At 46.4% G+C, this 16304-nt stretch overlaps 1 protein-coding gene across 1 annotated transcript; it reads right to left on the reverse strand.

Annotated features, from left to right (window-relative positions):
* Positions 1–3016: 3016 nt before the first annotated feature.
* Positions 3017–16052, reverse strand: elf1 (E74-like ETS transcription factor 1; the record flags this gene model as incomplete). Its single annotated transcript, XM_080525086.1, has 8 exons — positions 3017–3806; positions 6245–6607; positions 6854–7046; positions 8212–8295; positions 8494–8655; positions 11154–11258; positions 11620–11788; positions 15981–16052. The coding sequence occupies 8 exons, from the start codon at positions 16050–16052 to the stop codon at positions 3017–3019; spliced, it is 1938 nt and encodes a 645-aa protein (XP_080381212.1).
* Between the last annotated feature and the right edge of the window lie 252 nt (positions 16053–16304).

Consider the following 16304-nt stretch of genomic DNA (forward strand, 5'->3'; position numbering starts at 1 on the left):
TCACACACACTAATGTATTCATCCGCCCACAGCAACTGGAGGAGGACTTGGAGGTACGGTCCAATCAGTCACTGGCCTACTAATGGCTCCATTCCAGCTTCCTAGACTACACCTCACAGTATGCCTCACTAACTTCAAAGCAGCGCTGCTTCAAAACCATTATCTGTACAATAAAAGCACAATTGGTTATGTAGTCCTTTAGAACCACAGCACAGCTGCTTCTAGTATTTTCACAACACTGCTTTTCCGTTTGTTGGTCCTGATGGCTGTATCCATAACCTTCCCCAACCTCCCGTTGAAAAGTATAGGAGCTCAGTTATGAATTGTTGCCAGGTTTTTTTTCTTCCATGTAGACATATTGTAGTTGTTGTGCCATGTTGAAATTTGCTGTCATAGGCCTTCTCTTCTTCTTCTTCTTCTTTTTTTTCTACAGCAACAGACGTAAAAGAGAGGGAGACATATGGCTGGAAACAGCCCGTCCCTCATCAGAGCTCCCTTCAAGCAAGATGTTAGTGAGAGACACGGGAGAGTGTTTGACCTCAGAGGAAGTTGTGTTAATGCACATTAACTGAGGAAAAAAAACCTTTAGAGGGGTGCTGAGTATCCAGAAGGTATTAGGAGCAGGATTATCTGACCTGTGTGGCTCACAGTTCTCAGAAAAGTCGGTTTTGGTCCATGTCAATAGTGTGTCGTCGTGAATAAACACCGCCATGTGACATGTTTCTTTTCTTTCTTTGAAGCAAAATTTGTTTTATTATTACATTACTTTCTTAAAAAAATCTATTCTACTTTCAGCATAGGGGGGGGGGGAAGCAATGAAAACCCCAAGACAAATAGAGCATAATGGGAAGAAAGACAGAGCGGACATACCCAGACATCTCACAGACAGAACAACAGAGTCCAGTTACCTCTACGCATTCATGGATCTATACAGTCAGGTCTTAATATAAATGCAAGAACATTGATTGTCACAACTTTGCATTTTTACATTATCTTTGTACAACATTCAGATTGTCAACGCAGAGAGAGGGGGGGGGGGGGACCCTTTGTCTTTGATATGAGCCTGATATACACAAGCTCTACTGTAAACATGATAATAATAAAAGCATAATTAAAGCCTGTCTGTCCTCAGCTGCTGAGCTGAAGAACAAGCTGAAGGCCTATTGGTCTCCATGGTCTGACCATGTCTGCAGCCTCCTGTAAAGAAAATACAACCAATTTACAACCAGCCATGCTAGCGCTCAGGATCAATATGGGTTCACTTTCTTACACCTAGCTTCTGCAGGTTATCCTGTCCAATCAGAGAGCCTGCCTCTGAGGTCCTTAACAAACTGGGATTAAAAAGAGCACAGACTCCACTGGCCAAAGACGGAGGCCAGAGAGTGAGTCCAAAGAGGGGCACCACAATTGGAAGTACATAAAAGAGGGAAAAAAACAGTAGCGGTCACTACTCGTGTCACTAGATAACTGAAGCTAGTAAAGGTCACATGAATGGTAACAGGTACTGAATGAGAAGCCTGACTGGACACAGACTGTGTGAATATGTCTATGTATAATTCCTCTGTACTACTGCTTGACTGTTGAGGGCAAAGGTATGTCCGGAAAGGGGGAGGTATGTCCGCAAAGGGGGGGGAAGAACCAAAGCACATACTGTATAATACATCTTTAAAAATGACAAATAACAAGGGGGTATCTACAAAAACGTTAACATGATAACAATCATTTGCATTGCGCAACCACGGAAGTCCATAACAGAGAAAATATCATCAACGCTGTGCTGATTATATGGAATGCTTAAAAATGAAAATATCAGCTTTAAAAAAAAAAGAAGAAGAAGAAGAAAAATGACATATGAGCTTCCTGTTATTCATTTCATATACTTTGTATATTTTCCCTCGTGTTTGCATATGTAAATAATAATAAAAATGTGCCTTTTTATACAGAATTTAGAAATTCACAAAATAAATAAATGTATTGTGGCCTTAAATTGAATCTCAATTGTATATTATATATATATATATATTTATATATATATATTTATATATTCCATTTCATATAAACAGGAGTTAAGCCTGCAGGGGAGATTACTCTATAGCAGAGGCTAGTAGAATCCTCCATATTCTCTGTCTTTCTCTCACTCTCTTCCTGAATTCTGCAGCTATATACAAACAGGTCTATAATTGGACTGTCCTGGTGGACGGAGAATGCCCATTTCCATAGTAACACAGTCTTGTAAGGCCACGAGTAATGGAGAGGAACACACACCTTATTGACTATGTGATAATAGAAGAGGGATATGGGGGAAGAAATCACAATCCATTGATTCAAAACAATCCCAAGCATCATGTTTTCCCCTCACAGACAATGGCTTCCCATAATGCAGTCCTCAGTCAAGTCTGTGACGTGAGTTTTTTGTTCTGATGTCTCATGTGACATACCATACCTCGTCCATAGAGACAATAGAGCCAGTGTGTGTAAATCTACTTCCTTAAGTCTGATTTCATTGCGCCCTCATGAGTTCCATCTCCTGGTTTTGGTTTACTGTGTTGTCTCCTCTTTGGAGTGTCCTGTTAGTCTCTATAAGCGTTGACACAAGTCTGATGAGATGTATATAAGTAGGTAGAGAAAAGGCTAGTCTAACTGGCACATGTGGTGGGAGATCCCTGGTTATCCAATGGCTGTTCTCCTGGGGGTGGGTTGGGATGAGGGGCAGGACCACTGACTCTGAAGCAGGCCCTCACTCTGTCCGATGGATGGAGCCTTCAACATTACATTAACAAAAAGAAAAAATCCCTTGACGTTCAAATTTAGGCACATGATCACAATATCTGTGAGTAAACAAAAATCCTTGGGGCCGACATCTGGCCTGCGTTGAGGAGCAACACATTTCAAATCCCTCGCTCGAAAGATCAGATTATCGTCAGGAAGGAAAAGGAAACTAAAGTCTTTCTCGAAAGCTGATTCCATTAACTTTTTTTCACAACAATGTCCTGTGCTCTAGTGCTGAAGAGCCCCCCTAGGCCTCGGCAGGCTCTGTCTTTATCTGGATGAAGTGGGCTGGGAAGTGGACGGTGACAGGCAGCTCCTGCAGGCCTTTCACCACCTGCTCTGGCTGCAGGGCCATCTCCCCGCGCACCTCCAGCTCCTCCACAGGGGTCAGGCCCTCACTCGGGCTGCTTCCCTGGGAAAAGTGTCCGTTTATTGGGGACCCGCCACCAGCCATCTGCCCCTGGCTCTGGTAGTGTCCTTGGCCAGTTCCGATGATCACAGTTCTGTAGGTCAGCTCCGCCTCGCCGGCCTCCATCTCCTCCTTCATGAAGGTGGTGGCAGCCAGCGAGGGGTCGCTGTTGACCAGGGACTGCAGGTAGTGGGGGTAGTGGGGGTCCAGCAGCTCCTCTTTGACTTGGAAGCCGTGGAAGTCCCCGGCCTTGAGCACGGTGGCGATGACGGTGCCGGGCTGCTGAGCCACCATTTGCTGGCCGCTGGCCGCGTTGAGGGTGACCAGGCGGGGGAGGCCGTGGCCGTTGAAGCTGGAGCTGGTGCTGATGACCCCCGTGGTGGAGGTGGAGCCGAGGCTGGTGACCAGGAGCTGCTGGTGGGCCTGGAGGCTGTCTTGGAGGGAGGCCCCCTGGATGGTCAGGACGTCTTTACCCCCCGCCGTGGTGGAGGGGACAGTGTGGAGGATGACGCGGGGGGGGGAGAAGTTGCTGGAGTCTCCGTTGGCCAGGCTTGGAGAGAGGGGGACATGCTGCAGGGTGCCAGAGGACGTCAGGACCATGGGGACAGACCCAGGCATGTTGATGGTTCTGAGGAGAGAGAGAGAGAGAGAGGGTTGGTGAACTACGGCTGTGACGGTAATAGAACTGTGTGGCTGGTTATGGGTCTCGACCGTGAAACAAAATAAACAACCGTCATACCTTTTTTTGTACACGCATGTATTAAAACGGTTATCATTCAACTTTATTTTCAAGTATACTGAAACCCTAAACCACAGCACCATGCCAATTTAAGATTAGGTATCAACAAAACAAAACCTGTAGTCAGTATTAAACTTCATAAACAACTTTCTTTATTCACCACGCGTCCCTGTTTGCAATATTCTACTGAAAAGAAAAATAAGGAAAAAAGCACCTCTTCCTTTCCTTCACGGTGCTCGCCCCATAACCCCCTGGGGACTTAAAATGTGTGCACATAATTGTTTTCACCCCCTCCAGACGGTTATAAGCAGGGGTGCACATAACTGGTGCGCCAGTGCGCATGCGTCGCCAAAATGCATGCTGCGCGGCAGATCAGCCGCATGAAGGCCCCACCAAGTAAGTAACTATTTGCCGTCCCCTCAGCCGAAGGCCCGACGAGTATCCATCACGACGACCACGGCGACTCCCCTCACGAAAACATTCGGAAAGTATCGTAACTCGTACTTTCATTCCGCGTATCGCGTATCGCACGGTTATCACGGTTATCACGCCGACACGTGAAAATTCAGTCCCGAACGACTCGTCGCTAAAAGGAAAAACAACACCAAGGGACTTCACGTTTCTTTTCTCTGAAGCTTTCAAACGTTCAGACGTTTGTTTTACAGCTTCATTATCGCACCTAGACCCCTGACCCAGGGAATATGGTTGGGAATTCTATTAGAAGAAAAAATAAAAGACTTTGTTGCATAATCAAAATAACGAGCTATTTAAAGTGATGGCCTGCCCTCCAACATCCTCTACCATGGTTGAAATTGAGGACAGTGATAACTTACAGCAGTCAAGAGAGCAGTGATGATGATTAAGCATAAGTAAATGCTTAGGCTGTAACTTTTTGTTGAAAAGTTGATTTCAGTGTTTACAGAACAGAGCAGTGCTTAAAGAGATGTCAGTTGATTTCATTGTGTTTAAAGAACAGACATTCAGTTAGTGCTTAAAGAGATGTCAGTTGATTTCATTGTGTTTAAAGAACAGACATTCAGTTAGTGCTTAAAAAGATGTCAGTTGATTTCAGTGTGTTTAAAGGAGTCTGACAGACGTTCATGCTTAAAGAGCAGTCATTTGATTTTGCATTTGTTTCTTTTGTTTTGCACACAATCATTTGTTCATTCATCTTTATTTATGAATAAATGTCGTTTTGCTAATATAAGTTATCCATGTATCCCTTTTTCATCCATCCTGTGGGACGGGTCGTGACTCGTGAGCTCGGGGAGCACCAAGCAGCATCCCTAGGTGCTCCTCTGAGCACTGGCCCCAAAAAGTTATGTGCACCCCTGGTTATAAGGGTTATTTGCATGAGAAAAAAAAAAATCGTTACCCAAAATGTCATGATCGTCACAGGACTATGGTGAACCGCTCCATCAGAACCACAACCACCCCTCCACTATCCTCTGTGCCAGCATTCTATGGCTGCATTCGTAAATTCGCTCTGGAATCTGATCAGCACTCATGGAATGCCTCTTGTCCAATCAAATCACTTGGTCCTATTATGATGTTGAACAGCAGCAGTTGTTGTCAAAGTTCCAAACGTCAAGTCCAACGCGCTTCAGCCAAGTTTAAAATCCGAGGGCTTTGGTGCTCAGCAGTAGACAACAACATAATAGCAAAACGATTACCTGGGCACTTCCATTAAACTACCCAAAGCTAGACACCAGAGCACTCATACAATCTGCGCGTTTATTGCAGGGGAGCAGGGTGACCAACGGTTCAACTTGCGTCTTTCTCAGAGTAGGCGAAGAAGACGCAGATTGAGTGCTCAGACGCAGATTGCATCGAGTGCTTCGGTGTCTTGCTTTGGGTAGTCTAATGGAAGTGCCCAGGTAACAGTTTTGCTAAAGCAGTTGTATGTAAATACTTCATGTACTGTATACTTTGATAAGGATGTACTGTATGCTTATCAAACAATGTTGCGTAAAACACAATACATCTATCAGGGGAGGTTGGTGGAGGTAAAAAAAAAAAACATGTCTTACCATTCCTCATAAGTATAAGAGTAAAGATGACACTCCAAGAGGGCTACTACAGTACTGAGTGTCATTACTTCCATCCAAAGGACGACAAAAAGAGTGTGTCTGTGTCTGCGTCCGCGTCCGCGTGTCCGTCTGTCTGTCTGTCAGTCTGTCTGTGCACAGAAAGTGCCTGGATAAGTCAGGCTTCCCGCATACGCAGGCGTGCACGCACGCACGCACACACACACGCACACACGCACACACACACACACACACACACACACACACACACACACACACACACACCCCTCCCTCCCTCACCTCACAGTGTGTGCTGGGGCCGGCACGGCCGCGCCCTGGTTGGGCTGGAGGACGTGGACAGCGTGGGGGAACAGCTGCTCGGCCTGTTTGCCGTGGGCCTCCTGGTACAGCCCTCCGTCACTGGGCTCTCTCTTCACCTGCTTCACCGACAGCGGGTGCTGCCCATGGGCCTTACCGTGCCCACCCCTGGGCCTTACCAGCCCTCGCCCGTGGTTGTTGGAGCGCTGGCCCCTGTAGCCAGGGCTGGAGTCGGGCCCCGCGTCCTCGTCGTCAATCACCACCAGATCCGGAGGCATCTCCTTGAACTGGTAGACCAGCCTCTGTCCTTCTACCTTAGCCAGGATACCACGCTGGTAGTAATATCTTAAGAGAGGGATGGAGAGAAATACGGGACGGTCATTGTTATGCATAGTGATGAACAAAGGGACGATGATAGCTAAGTGTTCACTGTTCGATACTGAAGGTTCGGTGATGCACATGGGGTTTCAGTCATGGCGTCAAAAATGGAGCAGAATTCTCTATTTGTTTTGAGGTCAACGCCATAGACGGTGGACATTATCTGTCTCTATAGTCAAAATGATGTAGGGATCAATGGCCTGCTCCTCTCACCTGAGGGCCCTGCCCATGGTCTCGTAGTTCATATCAGGTTTGTTCTTGTGCTTTCCCCACAACTTGGACACGGCCTTGGAGTCCACCAGCTTGAAGATGCCCTTCTCCCTCTCGGTCCACTTGATGTATTTGGGACAGGTGTTCTTATCCTGCAGCAGGGCCAGGAGGAACTCCCATAGGTAGATGGTGTTACCTGCATTGGGATAGAGACGCATGACTCGTGTTTTTAACATGTAGACCTGTGGAGGCTGATGGAGATAGAAATTGGAGGACGGGCTCATGGTAAGGGATGAAGTGGATTACATGCATTACAATGAGCCCGTCCTCCAAAATGTTTACTACTGATGTAAACATTTGTGACAGCAGCTGGTGAAACCGGGAACAAGTCGCCAACCAATCAAAATGTTGGCATTTATGTAAATTAAAAATGAATTTATTAAATCTAAAATAAATGTCAACGTTGTTGAAAATCAATGACACACTCGCTAGTCAAGCCAAAACATTGCAATGCAATGGATTCGGCGAGCAATCCCCACTACTCTACACTAACTAGGTAGTAGTGGGGATTACTCACCGAATTCGTTGCATTGCAATATTTTGGCTTGACTAGCGAGTGTGTCATTGATTTTCGAATGTATTTACATTTTTCGGAATAAAAGTCTGAACATTTGGTCGGTTCCCGCTTTCACCAGCTGCTGTCACAAACCTCAGTACGTACAGTACAGTAGTATGTCACATATCAGTATGTACAGTACATACAGTACAACAGTATCCCAGTATGTACAGTACAGTACAGTAGGATGGACGGAGAATGAACAGCCATCCATAACTCATGTTGCATTCCAGAGTTTTTTTTTAGCAACTGCAGAGCCGCAATTACAGCACTAGCTCCTCATAACCTATATAAATCAATTCTCAATTCTCGTCAGTGTGTGTGTGTGTACCTAGGCTGCGAAATTAATTGGACGGGGCCTGGCAGTAGATTACTCTTGTTTGTGAGACGGTTAGGCCAGAAGTGGTTAAAAACAGCAACCCCTGCAGCAGCCACTTGAGTCGTAGCCGCGGTGACAGGGTGATGTATATGTGTGTGGGTGAACCCCCCCCCCCCCCTCCCTCTCTGTGCTGCGTAGGAGAGAGGGAGGGATGGACAGCAGAAAAAGGGTCCTATCGGTACTGCAGTGTGCCCTCCAGCCCACAATCACTTCTATTTCCCTGTGAAACACAGCACTTTGAGAGCATCTCATCAATTAGCCGGCCCTGGTCCGACCCTACAAACCCGCCTGCTGCACCGTACGGGGAGGGGAGACCTTGCCTTTGATTGGCTCTTTTAGTAGAGGCAAGCTGGTTAGAATCCTCACCTTTGCCTTCCTTGCTCTTCTTCCTCAGAGGCAGGCTGGGATTGGTGATGGGGGAACAGGGTCGCACCGCCCTCGGCTTGCGCACTAAGACGAGACCAGAGAGGCGCGTTAGAGGTCAACACAACGACACCCAATTACGCACATCAACCCCGTCGATGGCTAAACAAAAAAATAATTGGCTGCGCTATATTCCATGAAAGTGATGAAGGATTGTTGTATGGAACATGAACTGAAGGTGTACTAAGGCTGCCCCCTACAGCCCAGGAGGCCATACTGCAGTACCTTTGGTTTTCCTCTGCGGTTTGGAGATGATCCTCTGAGGGATCTCGTCCATGGATGACGTGTCCTCGTCCAGCGAGCCGTCCAGGCAGCCGTTGGACATCTGATCTGGCCGCAGGGGGGTGTAGGTGAGGTCAGACTCCAACAGGGTCCCGTACGTGTGAACTACACAACGAGCCAATGAGACAATGACAGGAATTAGAGCAGATAAAGACAACACACATATACAAATAGTTAAATCATCAAGAACCCACACGCAAGAACTGGCCTTCTGACTGTCTTCTAAGTGGTTTAAAGTGGCTGAGACTACTTCTTAGAAATCGGACTAAGACAAACAACACTTATTATTGAAGTGTGAATATTGAAGTGATACCAGGGTATCTGAATTATCCCACCTACCCCTAAATACACACACACAAACACACACACACACACACACACACACACATACACACACACACACACACACACACACACACACACACACACACACACATACACATTAGGGCTGCACGATATATCGTTATCGTATCGTCATCGCGATGTTCGCATGCGCAATATGAATATTGTGAAAGGCAACAATATTGACGATATAAAACTCCCCCAGCATGTACAGCTCAGTCAATCAAAACATACGTTTTTACGCTAGTGTACGCGTGCAAGAAGAACAACAGACAGGTGTGAGACGAGACAGTGTAGATAGTGTAGATAGTACTAGTTATTTGTCTGTATTATCTTGTAGATAGTACTAGTTTTTTTGTCTGTCTTACATGTAACGATGAATTGAGAATCAAGGACCCCAATTGAAATAAGCCAGTGGCTTTCTTGGGTTTTTATCCTGTTAGTTGACCTTGTATGTAATATGTACTTTCATGTACCTACTTCTGCAAATCTTCTAATAAAGTTTTCAATCAATCAAAAAAAGACTAGATTCTTCTTCTTCTGTTCGAATTTCCGGCAGTGTAGACGCTTTCGCGCATTACTGCCCTCTACAGTTCAAAGTGATACTCCGCTCTGCACTCTATATCCTCTTATAGAGGTCTGTCTTGTGGAGGAAGGACAGGACACTTCTCTTCACAGCATGCTGCTCCTTTCCCCGGCTGAACAGGGACTTGTACTCCACAGTGGGTATCCCAATATTGGCTAGTTCCTCACATAGCTGAGCTCTTTCTGTCCTGTATTTCTCACACTCAAATAGGACGTGGACAACAGTCTCTGCTCTTCCACATTCACACAGGCCATCCGGGTGTTTTCACACTACTCTCAGGCAACTGGCTAGCCCGCAGTGCCCAAGTCTTAGCCGAGTCAGTTTGACTGAATCTCTTCTGTCACCTTCCATGCACACGCTCCCCCTTTTGACAGATGCCTGCGCTGAGAAATACAGCCTCCCTCTCTCTTCATTATTCCACTCCTCTTGCCACTGTTTCTCAAGCCCCTCCTTTATGGAACAGTAGAACTCAGGTTTGCCCAGCAGGATTCCCACATCTATGTGCTGCCTCTTGAGTGACATTCTGGCCAACTTGTCAGCTATTTCGTTCCCCTCTACCCCTGCATGCCCTGGGACCCAAAGGAAGCCTATATCGACCCCCACTTTCTGTGACCTATACATGCTTATCATGGCCTCATTCACCAGGTCGGCTCTAGCTCTAGATGACCCACTCCTCAAGGCCATCAAGGCGGCAGCTGAGTCAGAGCAGATTATGACTTTGCTTGGTTTAACTTGTTCAATCCACCAGAGTGCCCAAATGATTGCCATTAGCTCTGTGGCAAAAACAGATGCTCCGTCTGTGACTCGCAAGCCTTGCTGGACTTGGGGCCCCACCAGGTAGATTCCACACCCTGCCCTTTGGCTATCTGGGTCCTTAGACCCGTCTGTGAAGACCTGCATGTGCGTCCCCCATGCCGCATTTAGGTATCCTTCTACCCGCGAGCTTGTGATGCCTCCCTCCTGCTTCGAGTCTAACAGAGTTAGATCTACAGTGGGCTCTGGGAGTAGCCACACTGGCACCGCTGACCAGAATGCATGTACTAGGCCTACTTTATTTTTGTCTACGACGAGACTAGATGATTGTGGAGTGAAGATATTATCAAAGCATACGGGTGATCGACAGGCGCGTACACTTTGATAATATCTTCACTCCACAATCATCTAGTCTCGTCTCGCGCCTGCGCCGTCTGTTGTAAAAATACCCGGGATCTAGCAGCGTCTTCGGGGTTCGGGCTCGCGCAAACAAACCCGGTGAATGTTTTACTAGGTCCGGGCAAGTAAAATTACTGTCGTTACTGTCGAACCCAGTTTTTTTTTTGCACTTATGTTGTGTAACTGTACATATTTATACTGTTTTAGAGATGCTGCCTTGCACTGTTGTCCAAGCACTTGCACTCAGACTTGAGTATGTTTAACATGGTGTTCATGTTGACGCATTTGACAGTGGTCTGTTCTGAGCAATAAAATTGCACTTTTCCACGTCCATTTGGTATTATGCTGTTAGTTTTTTTGAAGATTGCTTATTTTTCATTGTTTCTACATTTAAAACTAGTAATATCGTACTAATATCGAGATATCTGGCATAAATATCGTGATATGCATTTTCGTCCATATTGTGCAGCCCTAATACACATACACACACAGAGTGTGAAGCAGCAAATGCGGTCCATCTTACTCATGCGTTTCTCATCCAGGATGTTGTTGGGAGATTCCATGTTGAGGAGTGCTGCTGCCGCCTCATTGGTCTCCATGCTGTCGTCTGTGCCTGAGACCGTTGTTTCTGTTGGACCAATCAGACATGGGTAGTAATCACAATATGGACCACATGTTCAGTCACACCTGAGTGTAGGCTCCTACACTATACAGTACCAGTCAAAAGTCCAAAATAAAGGGCCGTAACACAGCCCTATTGGTGGGAATACAGTACGGTACCAGTCAAAAGTTTGGACACACTTTCCAAACACTTTCCCCAAGTGTGTCCAAACGTTTGACTGGTACTGTATTTCCACCAATAGGGCTAGTGTTACGACCCTCTATTTTACTGCATAACCATATATGGCTTTGTAATGGATCAGGGTCATTTCAGGTGAATTATCCCACAGAAAATCACATCCTCCCCTATAGCCTCCAGCCCCTGTTACCTGATAGGCCGACGTCTCCGACCATGATGGCCTCCTCCACCACGTGTAGGGTGGTGTCCACCATGATGCCGTTCACCTCGTCACACTCCAGGCCAGAGTACACCTGCATGAGGTCCGCCGCCGGGACCTGCTCCACGATCACCGCTGGAAATACTGAGGGGTCATCCAGCTGGACGCACAGAGACACCAACAGAAGACACACACACACAGAGGGACAGACATGAGACATTGTAACCAAGGGCAACTCGTGGAAGATGAAAGTATTGTATTCATCATTGGTAACGAAAAAAATCTCAAGTGGTTTTCTACGGTGAACCAAAATTGCTAAAACGGTGCCGTAATTGATTGTATGTTAAAGTCAATTATACTGATTTGATTGATACAAGATTGAGTGGAAAAGGAGCTCATTTCTGAAGTGTTTCGGTGGTCCGCTGAGACGCTCTTGTGCAGACTGAAACCAGCTGCTTCGTTGGCCTGCTCCTGGTGCGAAGCTAATCACACGCTTTCGGATTATGTAAACTCAAATGAAAGCCATAAGATTAATAATGAACACTGTCAACCGGGTTCCCTGGCTCCTGCCGGAAATTCCAGCCACGCCTACTCATTTCCAGTACGGCATTTCTCAACACGGGAAGGAGGGGAAGAACTAAGGAAATTGCCAAAGCTAGGGCCAAACGGGTAGACGATACCGTATGAGAAACACAGCGCACCTGGGAACCCGTTCAACACAGTCCAGAGTCCAAACTACTCATGCCAGAGTCAAAGAGGGGAAAGCTCTTTGTGAGACTCTGACTCAAGGGGGCCTTGTAGAGAAAGCACACTGTTTTTCTTTTCCGTTAGCATGATGCTGGCTGATCCTGCTTTCAGCAGCACCAGAGCGAGAATCTGTCTATTTTATTTTTCCACGGTAAGGCCATTATAACTCCAGCTCTGAGAGAGGGCAGGTTGGGCAGGACTCACAGCTAACAGAGCTAGGCTAAGCTACGATGCAAACTGGACACAGTTCATATTTCTACACATCATCATTTCATCACATCTGAATGCTCATTGAGAAGAGGGTCAGTTACGGGCTAATACCAGTAGGTGGCAGCAGAGTTCAGGTCATTGAAATTACTATCATAGTACATAAAAGCAGCAGACGCAACGACACTGCTTTGTCTACCCAATACAAGTTCATGTGATTTTGTACATTATAAGACAGCTATAAGGGCCAAAATACATAAGTCACATCTCATGGCCAATAATGAAATTTGACTTTGAAAATGAAATAACATATGGAATTCGAGCTATGAACAGGGTTAGGTTAGGTTACATACTTTAACAACCTCCTGACTTAAACAGATACCTTCAATCACTGGAAACAAGTGCCATGTGGCATGTTAAAGATTTAAAGATTTTCTCCTTTTTTTTACGGTCATTGATGTGGGAGGTTCCATCTGTATAAAGGGTCATCTGTCTGTCTCTTTTCTAGCACAAGTCTCCATTGTTGAGATGAACCCCCTGGCATTCCAGGTGCCTGCGCCTTCAGCCTGAGGGACTGGAGTCCAAGGCTATATTCACTCAACGCTACACTTTAACTAGTGAATTAACAGACCTAGTGGCTAACTGCTACACATCAGGACAGCACCGTGTTTAATGATTAAACTAAAGACCAGGCTAGGAGTCATTACCAAACAATAATGGCTACATGTAGCCTAAACATATCTGTGGGTTTGACTTCATAAGACTTGCTACAGTAACTTCTCAGACGCTATTATCTATTCGTTCTCAGAACAGCGTCCAACCGACATGTTCATATTTCCATGGTATCAGCACTAATGCTAGACTGTGGGCTTCGAGACCACTTGGGACTTTTACTGAGAATGCCGAATTTTGCTTTGACTGCAAAATCTAAAAACATCTTATTGACACACGGGGCATGTTTCTCAGTGTTCTTAACCTGTAGTAGACACAGTAGAGTCTTGACAGTTGGAAGCCTGATCTCACACTCCCCCCCCCCCCCGTCTGGACTTACTGATGCATGCGTCCTTGACTGTGTGTGTGTGTGTGTGTGTGTGTGTGTGTGTGTCTGTCTGTGTGTGTGGAGCCAGACATAAGGAGTACCAGTGAGTACCATTGAGTCTGTTGGGATTCTGTGCATTAACACCAGTGTGGTCTCCCCCTCCTCCCCCTCCTCCTCCTCCTCCTCCTCCTCCTTCACCAGAACCTGACAGACTGAATCCCACACAAAGTCTGCTGACACAGCAAAAGATATCTGATGCTACCACTGCCACCTCCGCTGTTGTGACGCAGTGGGACTTAGTTTTCACCAAGAACACCTGGAAACTGGTTGGCCAGCAAAGAAAAAAGGTGCAGAATAGGACAATACAGCAGCCAACCCGGTAAACAAGGTCACGACAATGATACAGAGAAACAGTCAGAAGAGATTATTAAGCTGTTAAACAGAGTTACACTGTTTATAAGTAGCTAGGATGAGAGAGGAGACAATATTATACACAGCAGGAGTTGCTGCAACAAAACTGCTGCTAAAACAGTGTCAGTGTAGAATAAACAAACTCTGTCTAGATTTTCTTTCAAAAGACACACACACACACACACATACACGTTTGTCTTCGCTATCCGAGCATGAATAAACAAACCAAACTGACTCCATCTTCCCCTTTGTCGCCCTCAACAGTGTTTCTAATAGGGGAAACCAGAGATAAGAATCAGGTCCTATTTGCATCTCTGAGTTCCTTGTTTCCCGGCATTGAAAGCGAGGCCATCTGTGTGAAAGGTCCAACACTCTGTTCTGCTTTACCTGTCTTACCTATGTGCTCTGCGCAGCACCCACATGACGCAGTTTGAGGAAGTCATCTAGTAATGTTTAAACACACTAAAAGTCTAAACATATCTCAAGAGAACTCCATGAACGACTATTAACATGTTAAGGTGACTGAGATGGGTGGGTGACAGCAGCCTTCCATTAACCACTAATAGCAGCTTTCAGCCTCTGAGCCGCCGTATGTCATTTTACAGACATTACGTGACAGCCTGAATGAAGGAGCTACCTGTTTTTAGGGTATTTCTGCTTTATTAGGATAGAGACAGTAGAGAATGACAGGAAGGATGGGTGAGAGAGAGGAGCGATGACATGCAGGATAAGTCGTTGGACGGCCTGCGATTACGTGGCATGTGCCTTAGCGAGCTAAGCCACCCAGACGCCCCCAAGGAGCTACATATTGACTGTAGAATCCAATAGCGCAGGGCTACTTCTAACAGTCCAGCAAGCTAGCTGTGACTGAATCCAACAGCCCCCATGTGGAAAATAAACTGTCATCCTCCCAACTAGTCTACTACCTAAAGGGAAAACAAGATGATGCTTCTTTAGCATTAGCGCTAACAGAAAAATAATGTTATCCCAGAGCTATTTTGAGAGTATTTTTAGGGTGACGGGGTGCAGAATCCCAGTGTAGTTTGACTGGGTGGGTGTGGGAAGGAACCAAGAAGGGCCTGTGTTATTTTGGAACAATGCAAGGCTTTCCAGTGGAATTAGCCTGTCACCTCACAAACAGACTTCTAACTGGTCTGTCAGGTTAGGCCTGAACCAGAGCCATTCAGGCAAGGGGATCCAGTGACGACTTGTCCCTTCACACACAAAAGCACGCGCCCACACACAAAAGCACGCTCGTACACATGCCGCACGCGCACTCAGGCAAGCATGCATGCACGCGCACACACACACACACACACGTACACACACACACACACACACACAGCCACACACACACAGCCTGCTCCACAGGATTCAGACAAGGATGTAGGGGTGAGATAAACGCACACCCGGGTAACACGCAGAGACACACAAACGGTAACCTTTGTACCTTTGTAAGTTTACTCCTGGAACAGCCCAACCCTTTCCTCCCACACGCGTTCAACAGTCCCAACTCCAGGTCTCACACTTTCCATCTCTGCCTTGCCAGCAGCCCACACTCCCCATTCTAAGCCCTCTCTCTGCCATCCCCTACTCCTCCTGCTCCTCCTTTGCTCTTCTCCTCCTCCCCCCATCACGTCATCAAGGCAGGGATCAAAGCCTCTGACCATCAGCTGCTATTTTGTTTTCCTGAGCTAGATTTTTTCTTTTTTCTTTGTGAGTATTAAAGTCTGTGGATGATAGTAAAAAGACCTCTGGTAAACTGTATTTCCATCTTTTTGTTTTTCTTTTTGTTCATCCCCATGGACACTAACTAACCACTAATCAACCTCATCTTAAGTGAAAATGTTGAGCATAAATCACAAGACATTTCTGCGTGTTATGTGTGTTGCGAATAAACCAGAAGAGCTTCTAAACCTTCACTGCCAAACTCCAATGTGATAGGTACCTGGTTGATTTCATCCATCCCATTACTGGCGAACTCAAACACCAGCTCGTTGGGTTGTATTGCAGTCGCCATGGCGACGGAGGTGAGACGGCGGTAGGACGCAGGCTGACAGAGAGGGGTTCCTATCCCAGTCCTGGGACAGTCCGGTTGACCGGAAATCCACGAGGCTCCGGTGGAGCTGACCTCTGAGGTAGTAGCAGGGGCAGGTTCGCTAACAAAGAGCCACTGTGGCTAATAGAAAATGGCTTCCCAATCTCCAGTGACCTCACTCCTTCTCTCTCTCTCTCTCTCTCTCTCTGTGTTTGGCCGTTGACGGTGTGGAGG

The sequence above is a fragment of the Nansenia antarctica genome, assembly GCF_963989245.1.
Source record: "Nansenia antarctica genome assembly, chromosome: 3".
Taxonomy (NCBI): domain Eukaryota; kingdom Metazoa; phylum Chordata; class Actinopteri; order Argentiniformes; family Microstomatidae; genus Nansenia; species Nansenia antarctica.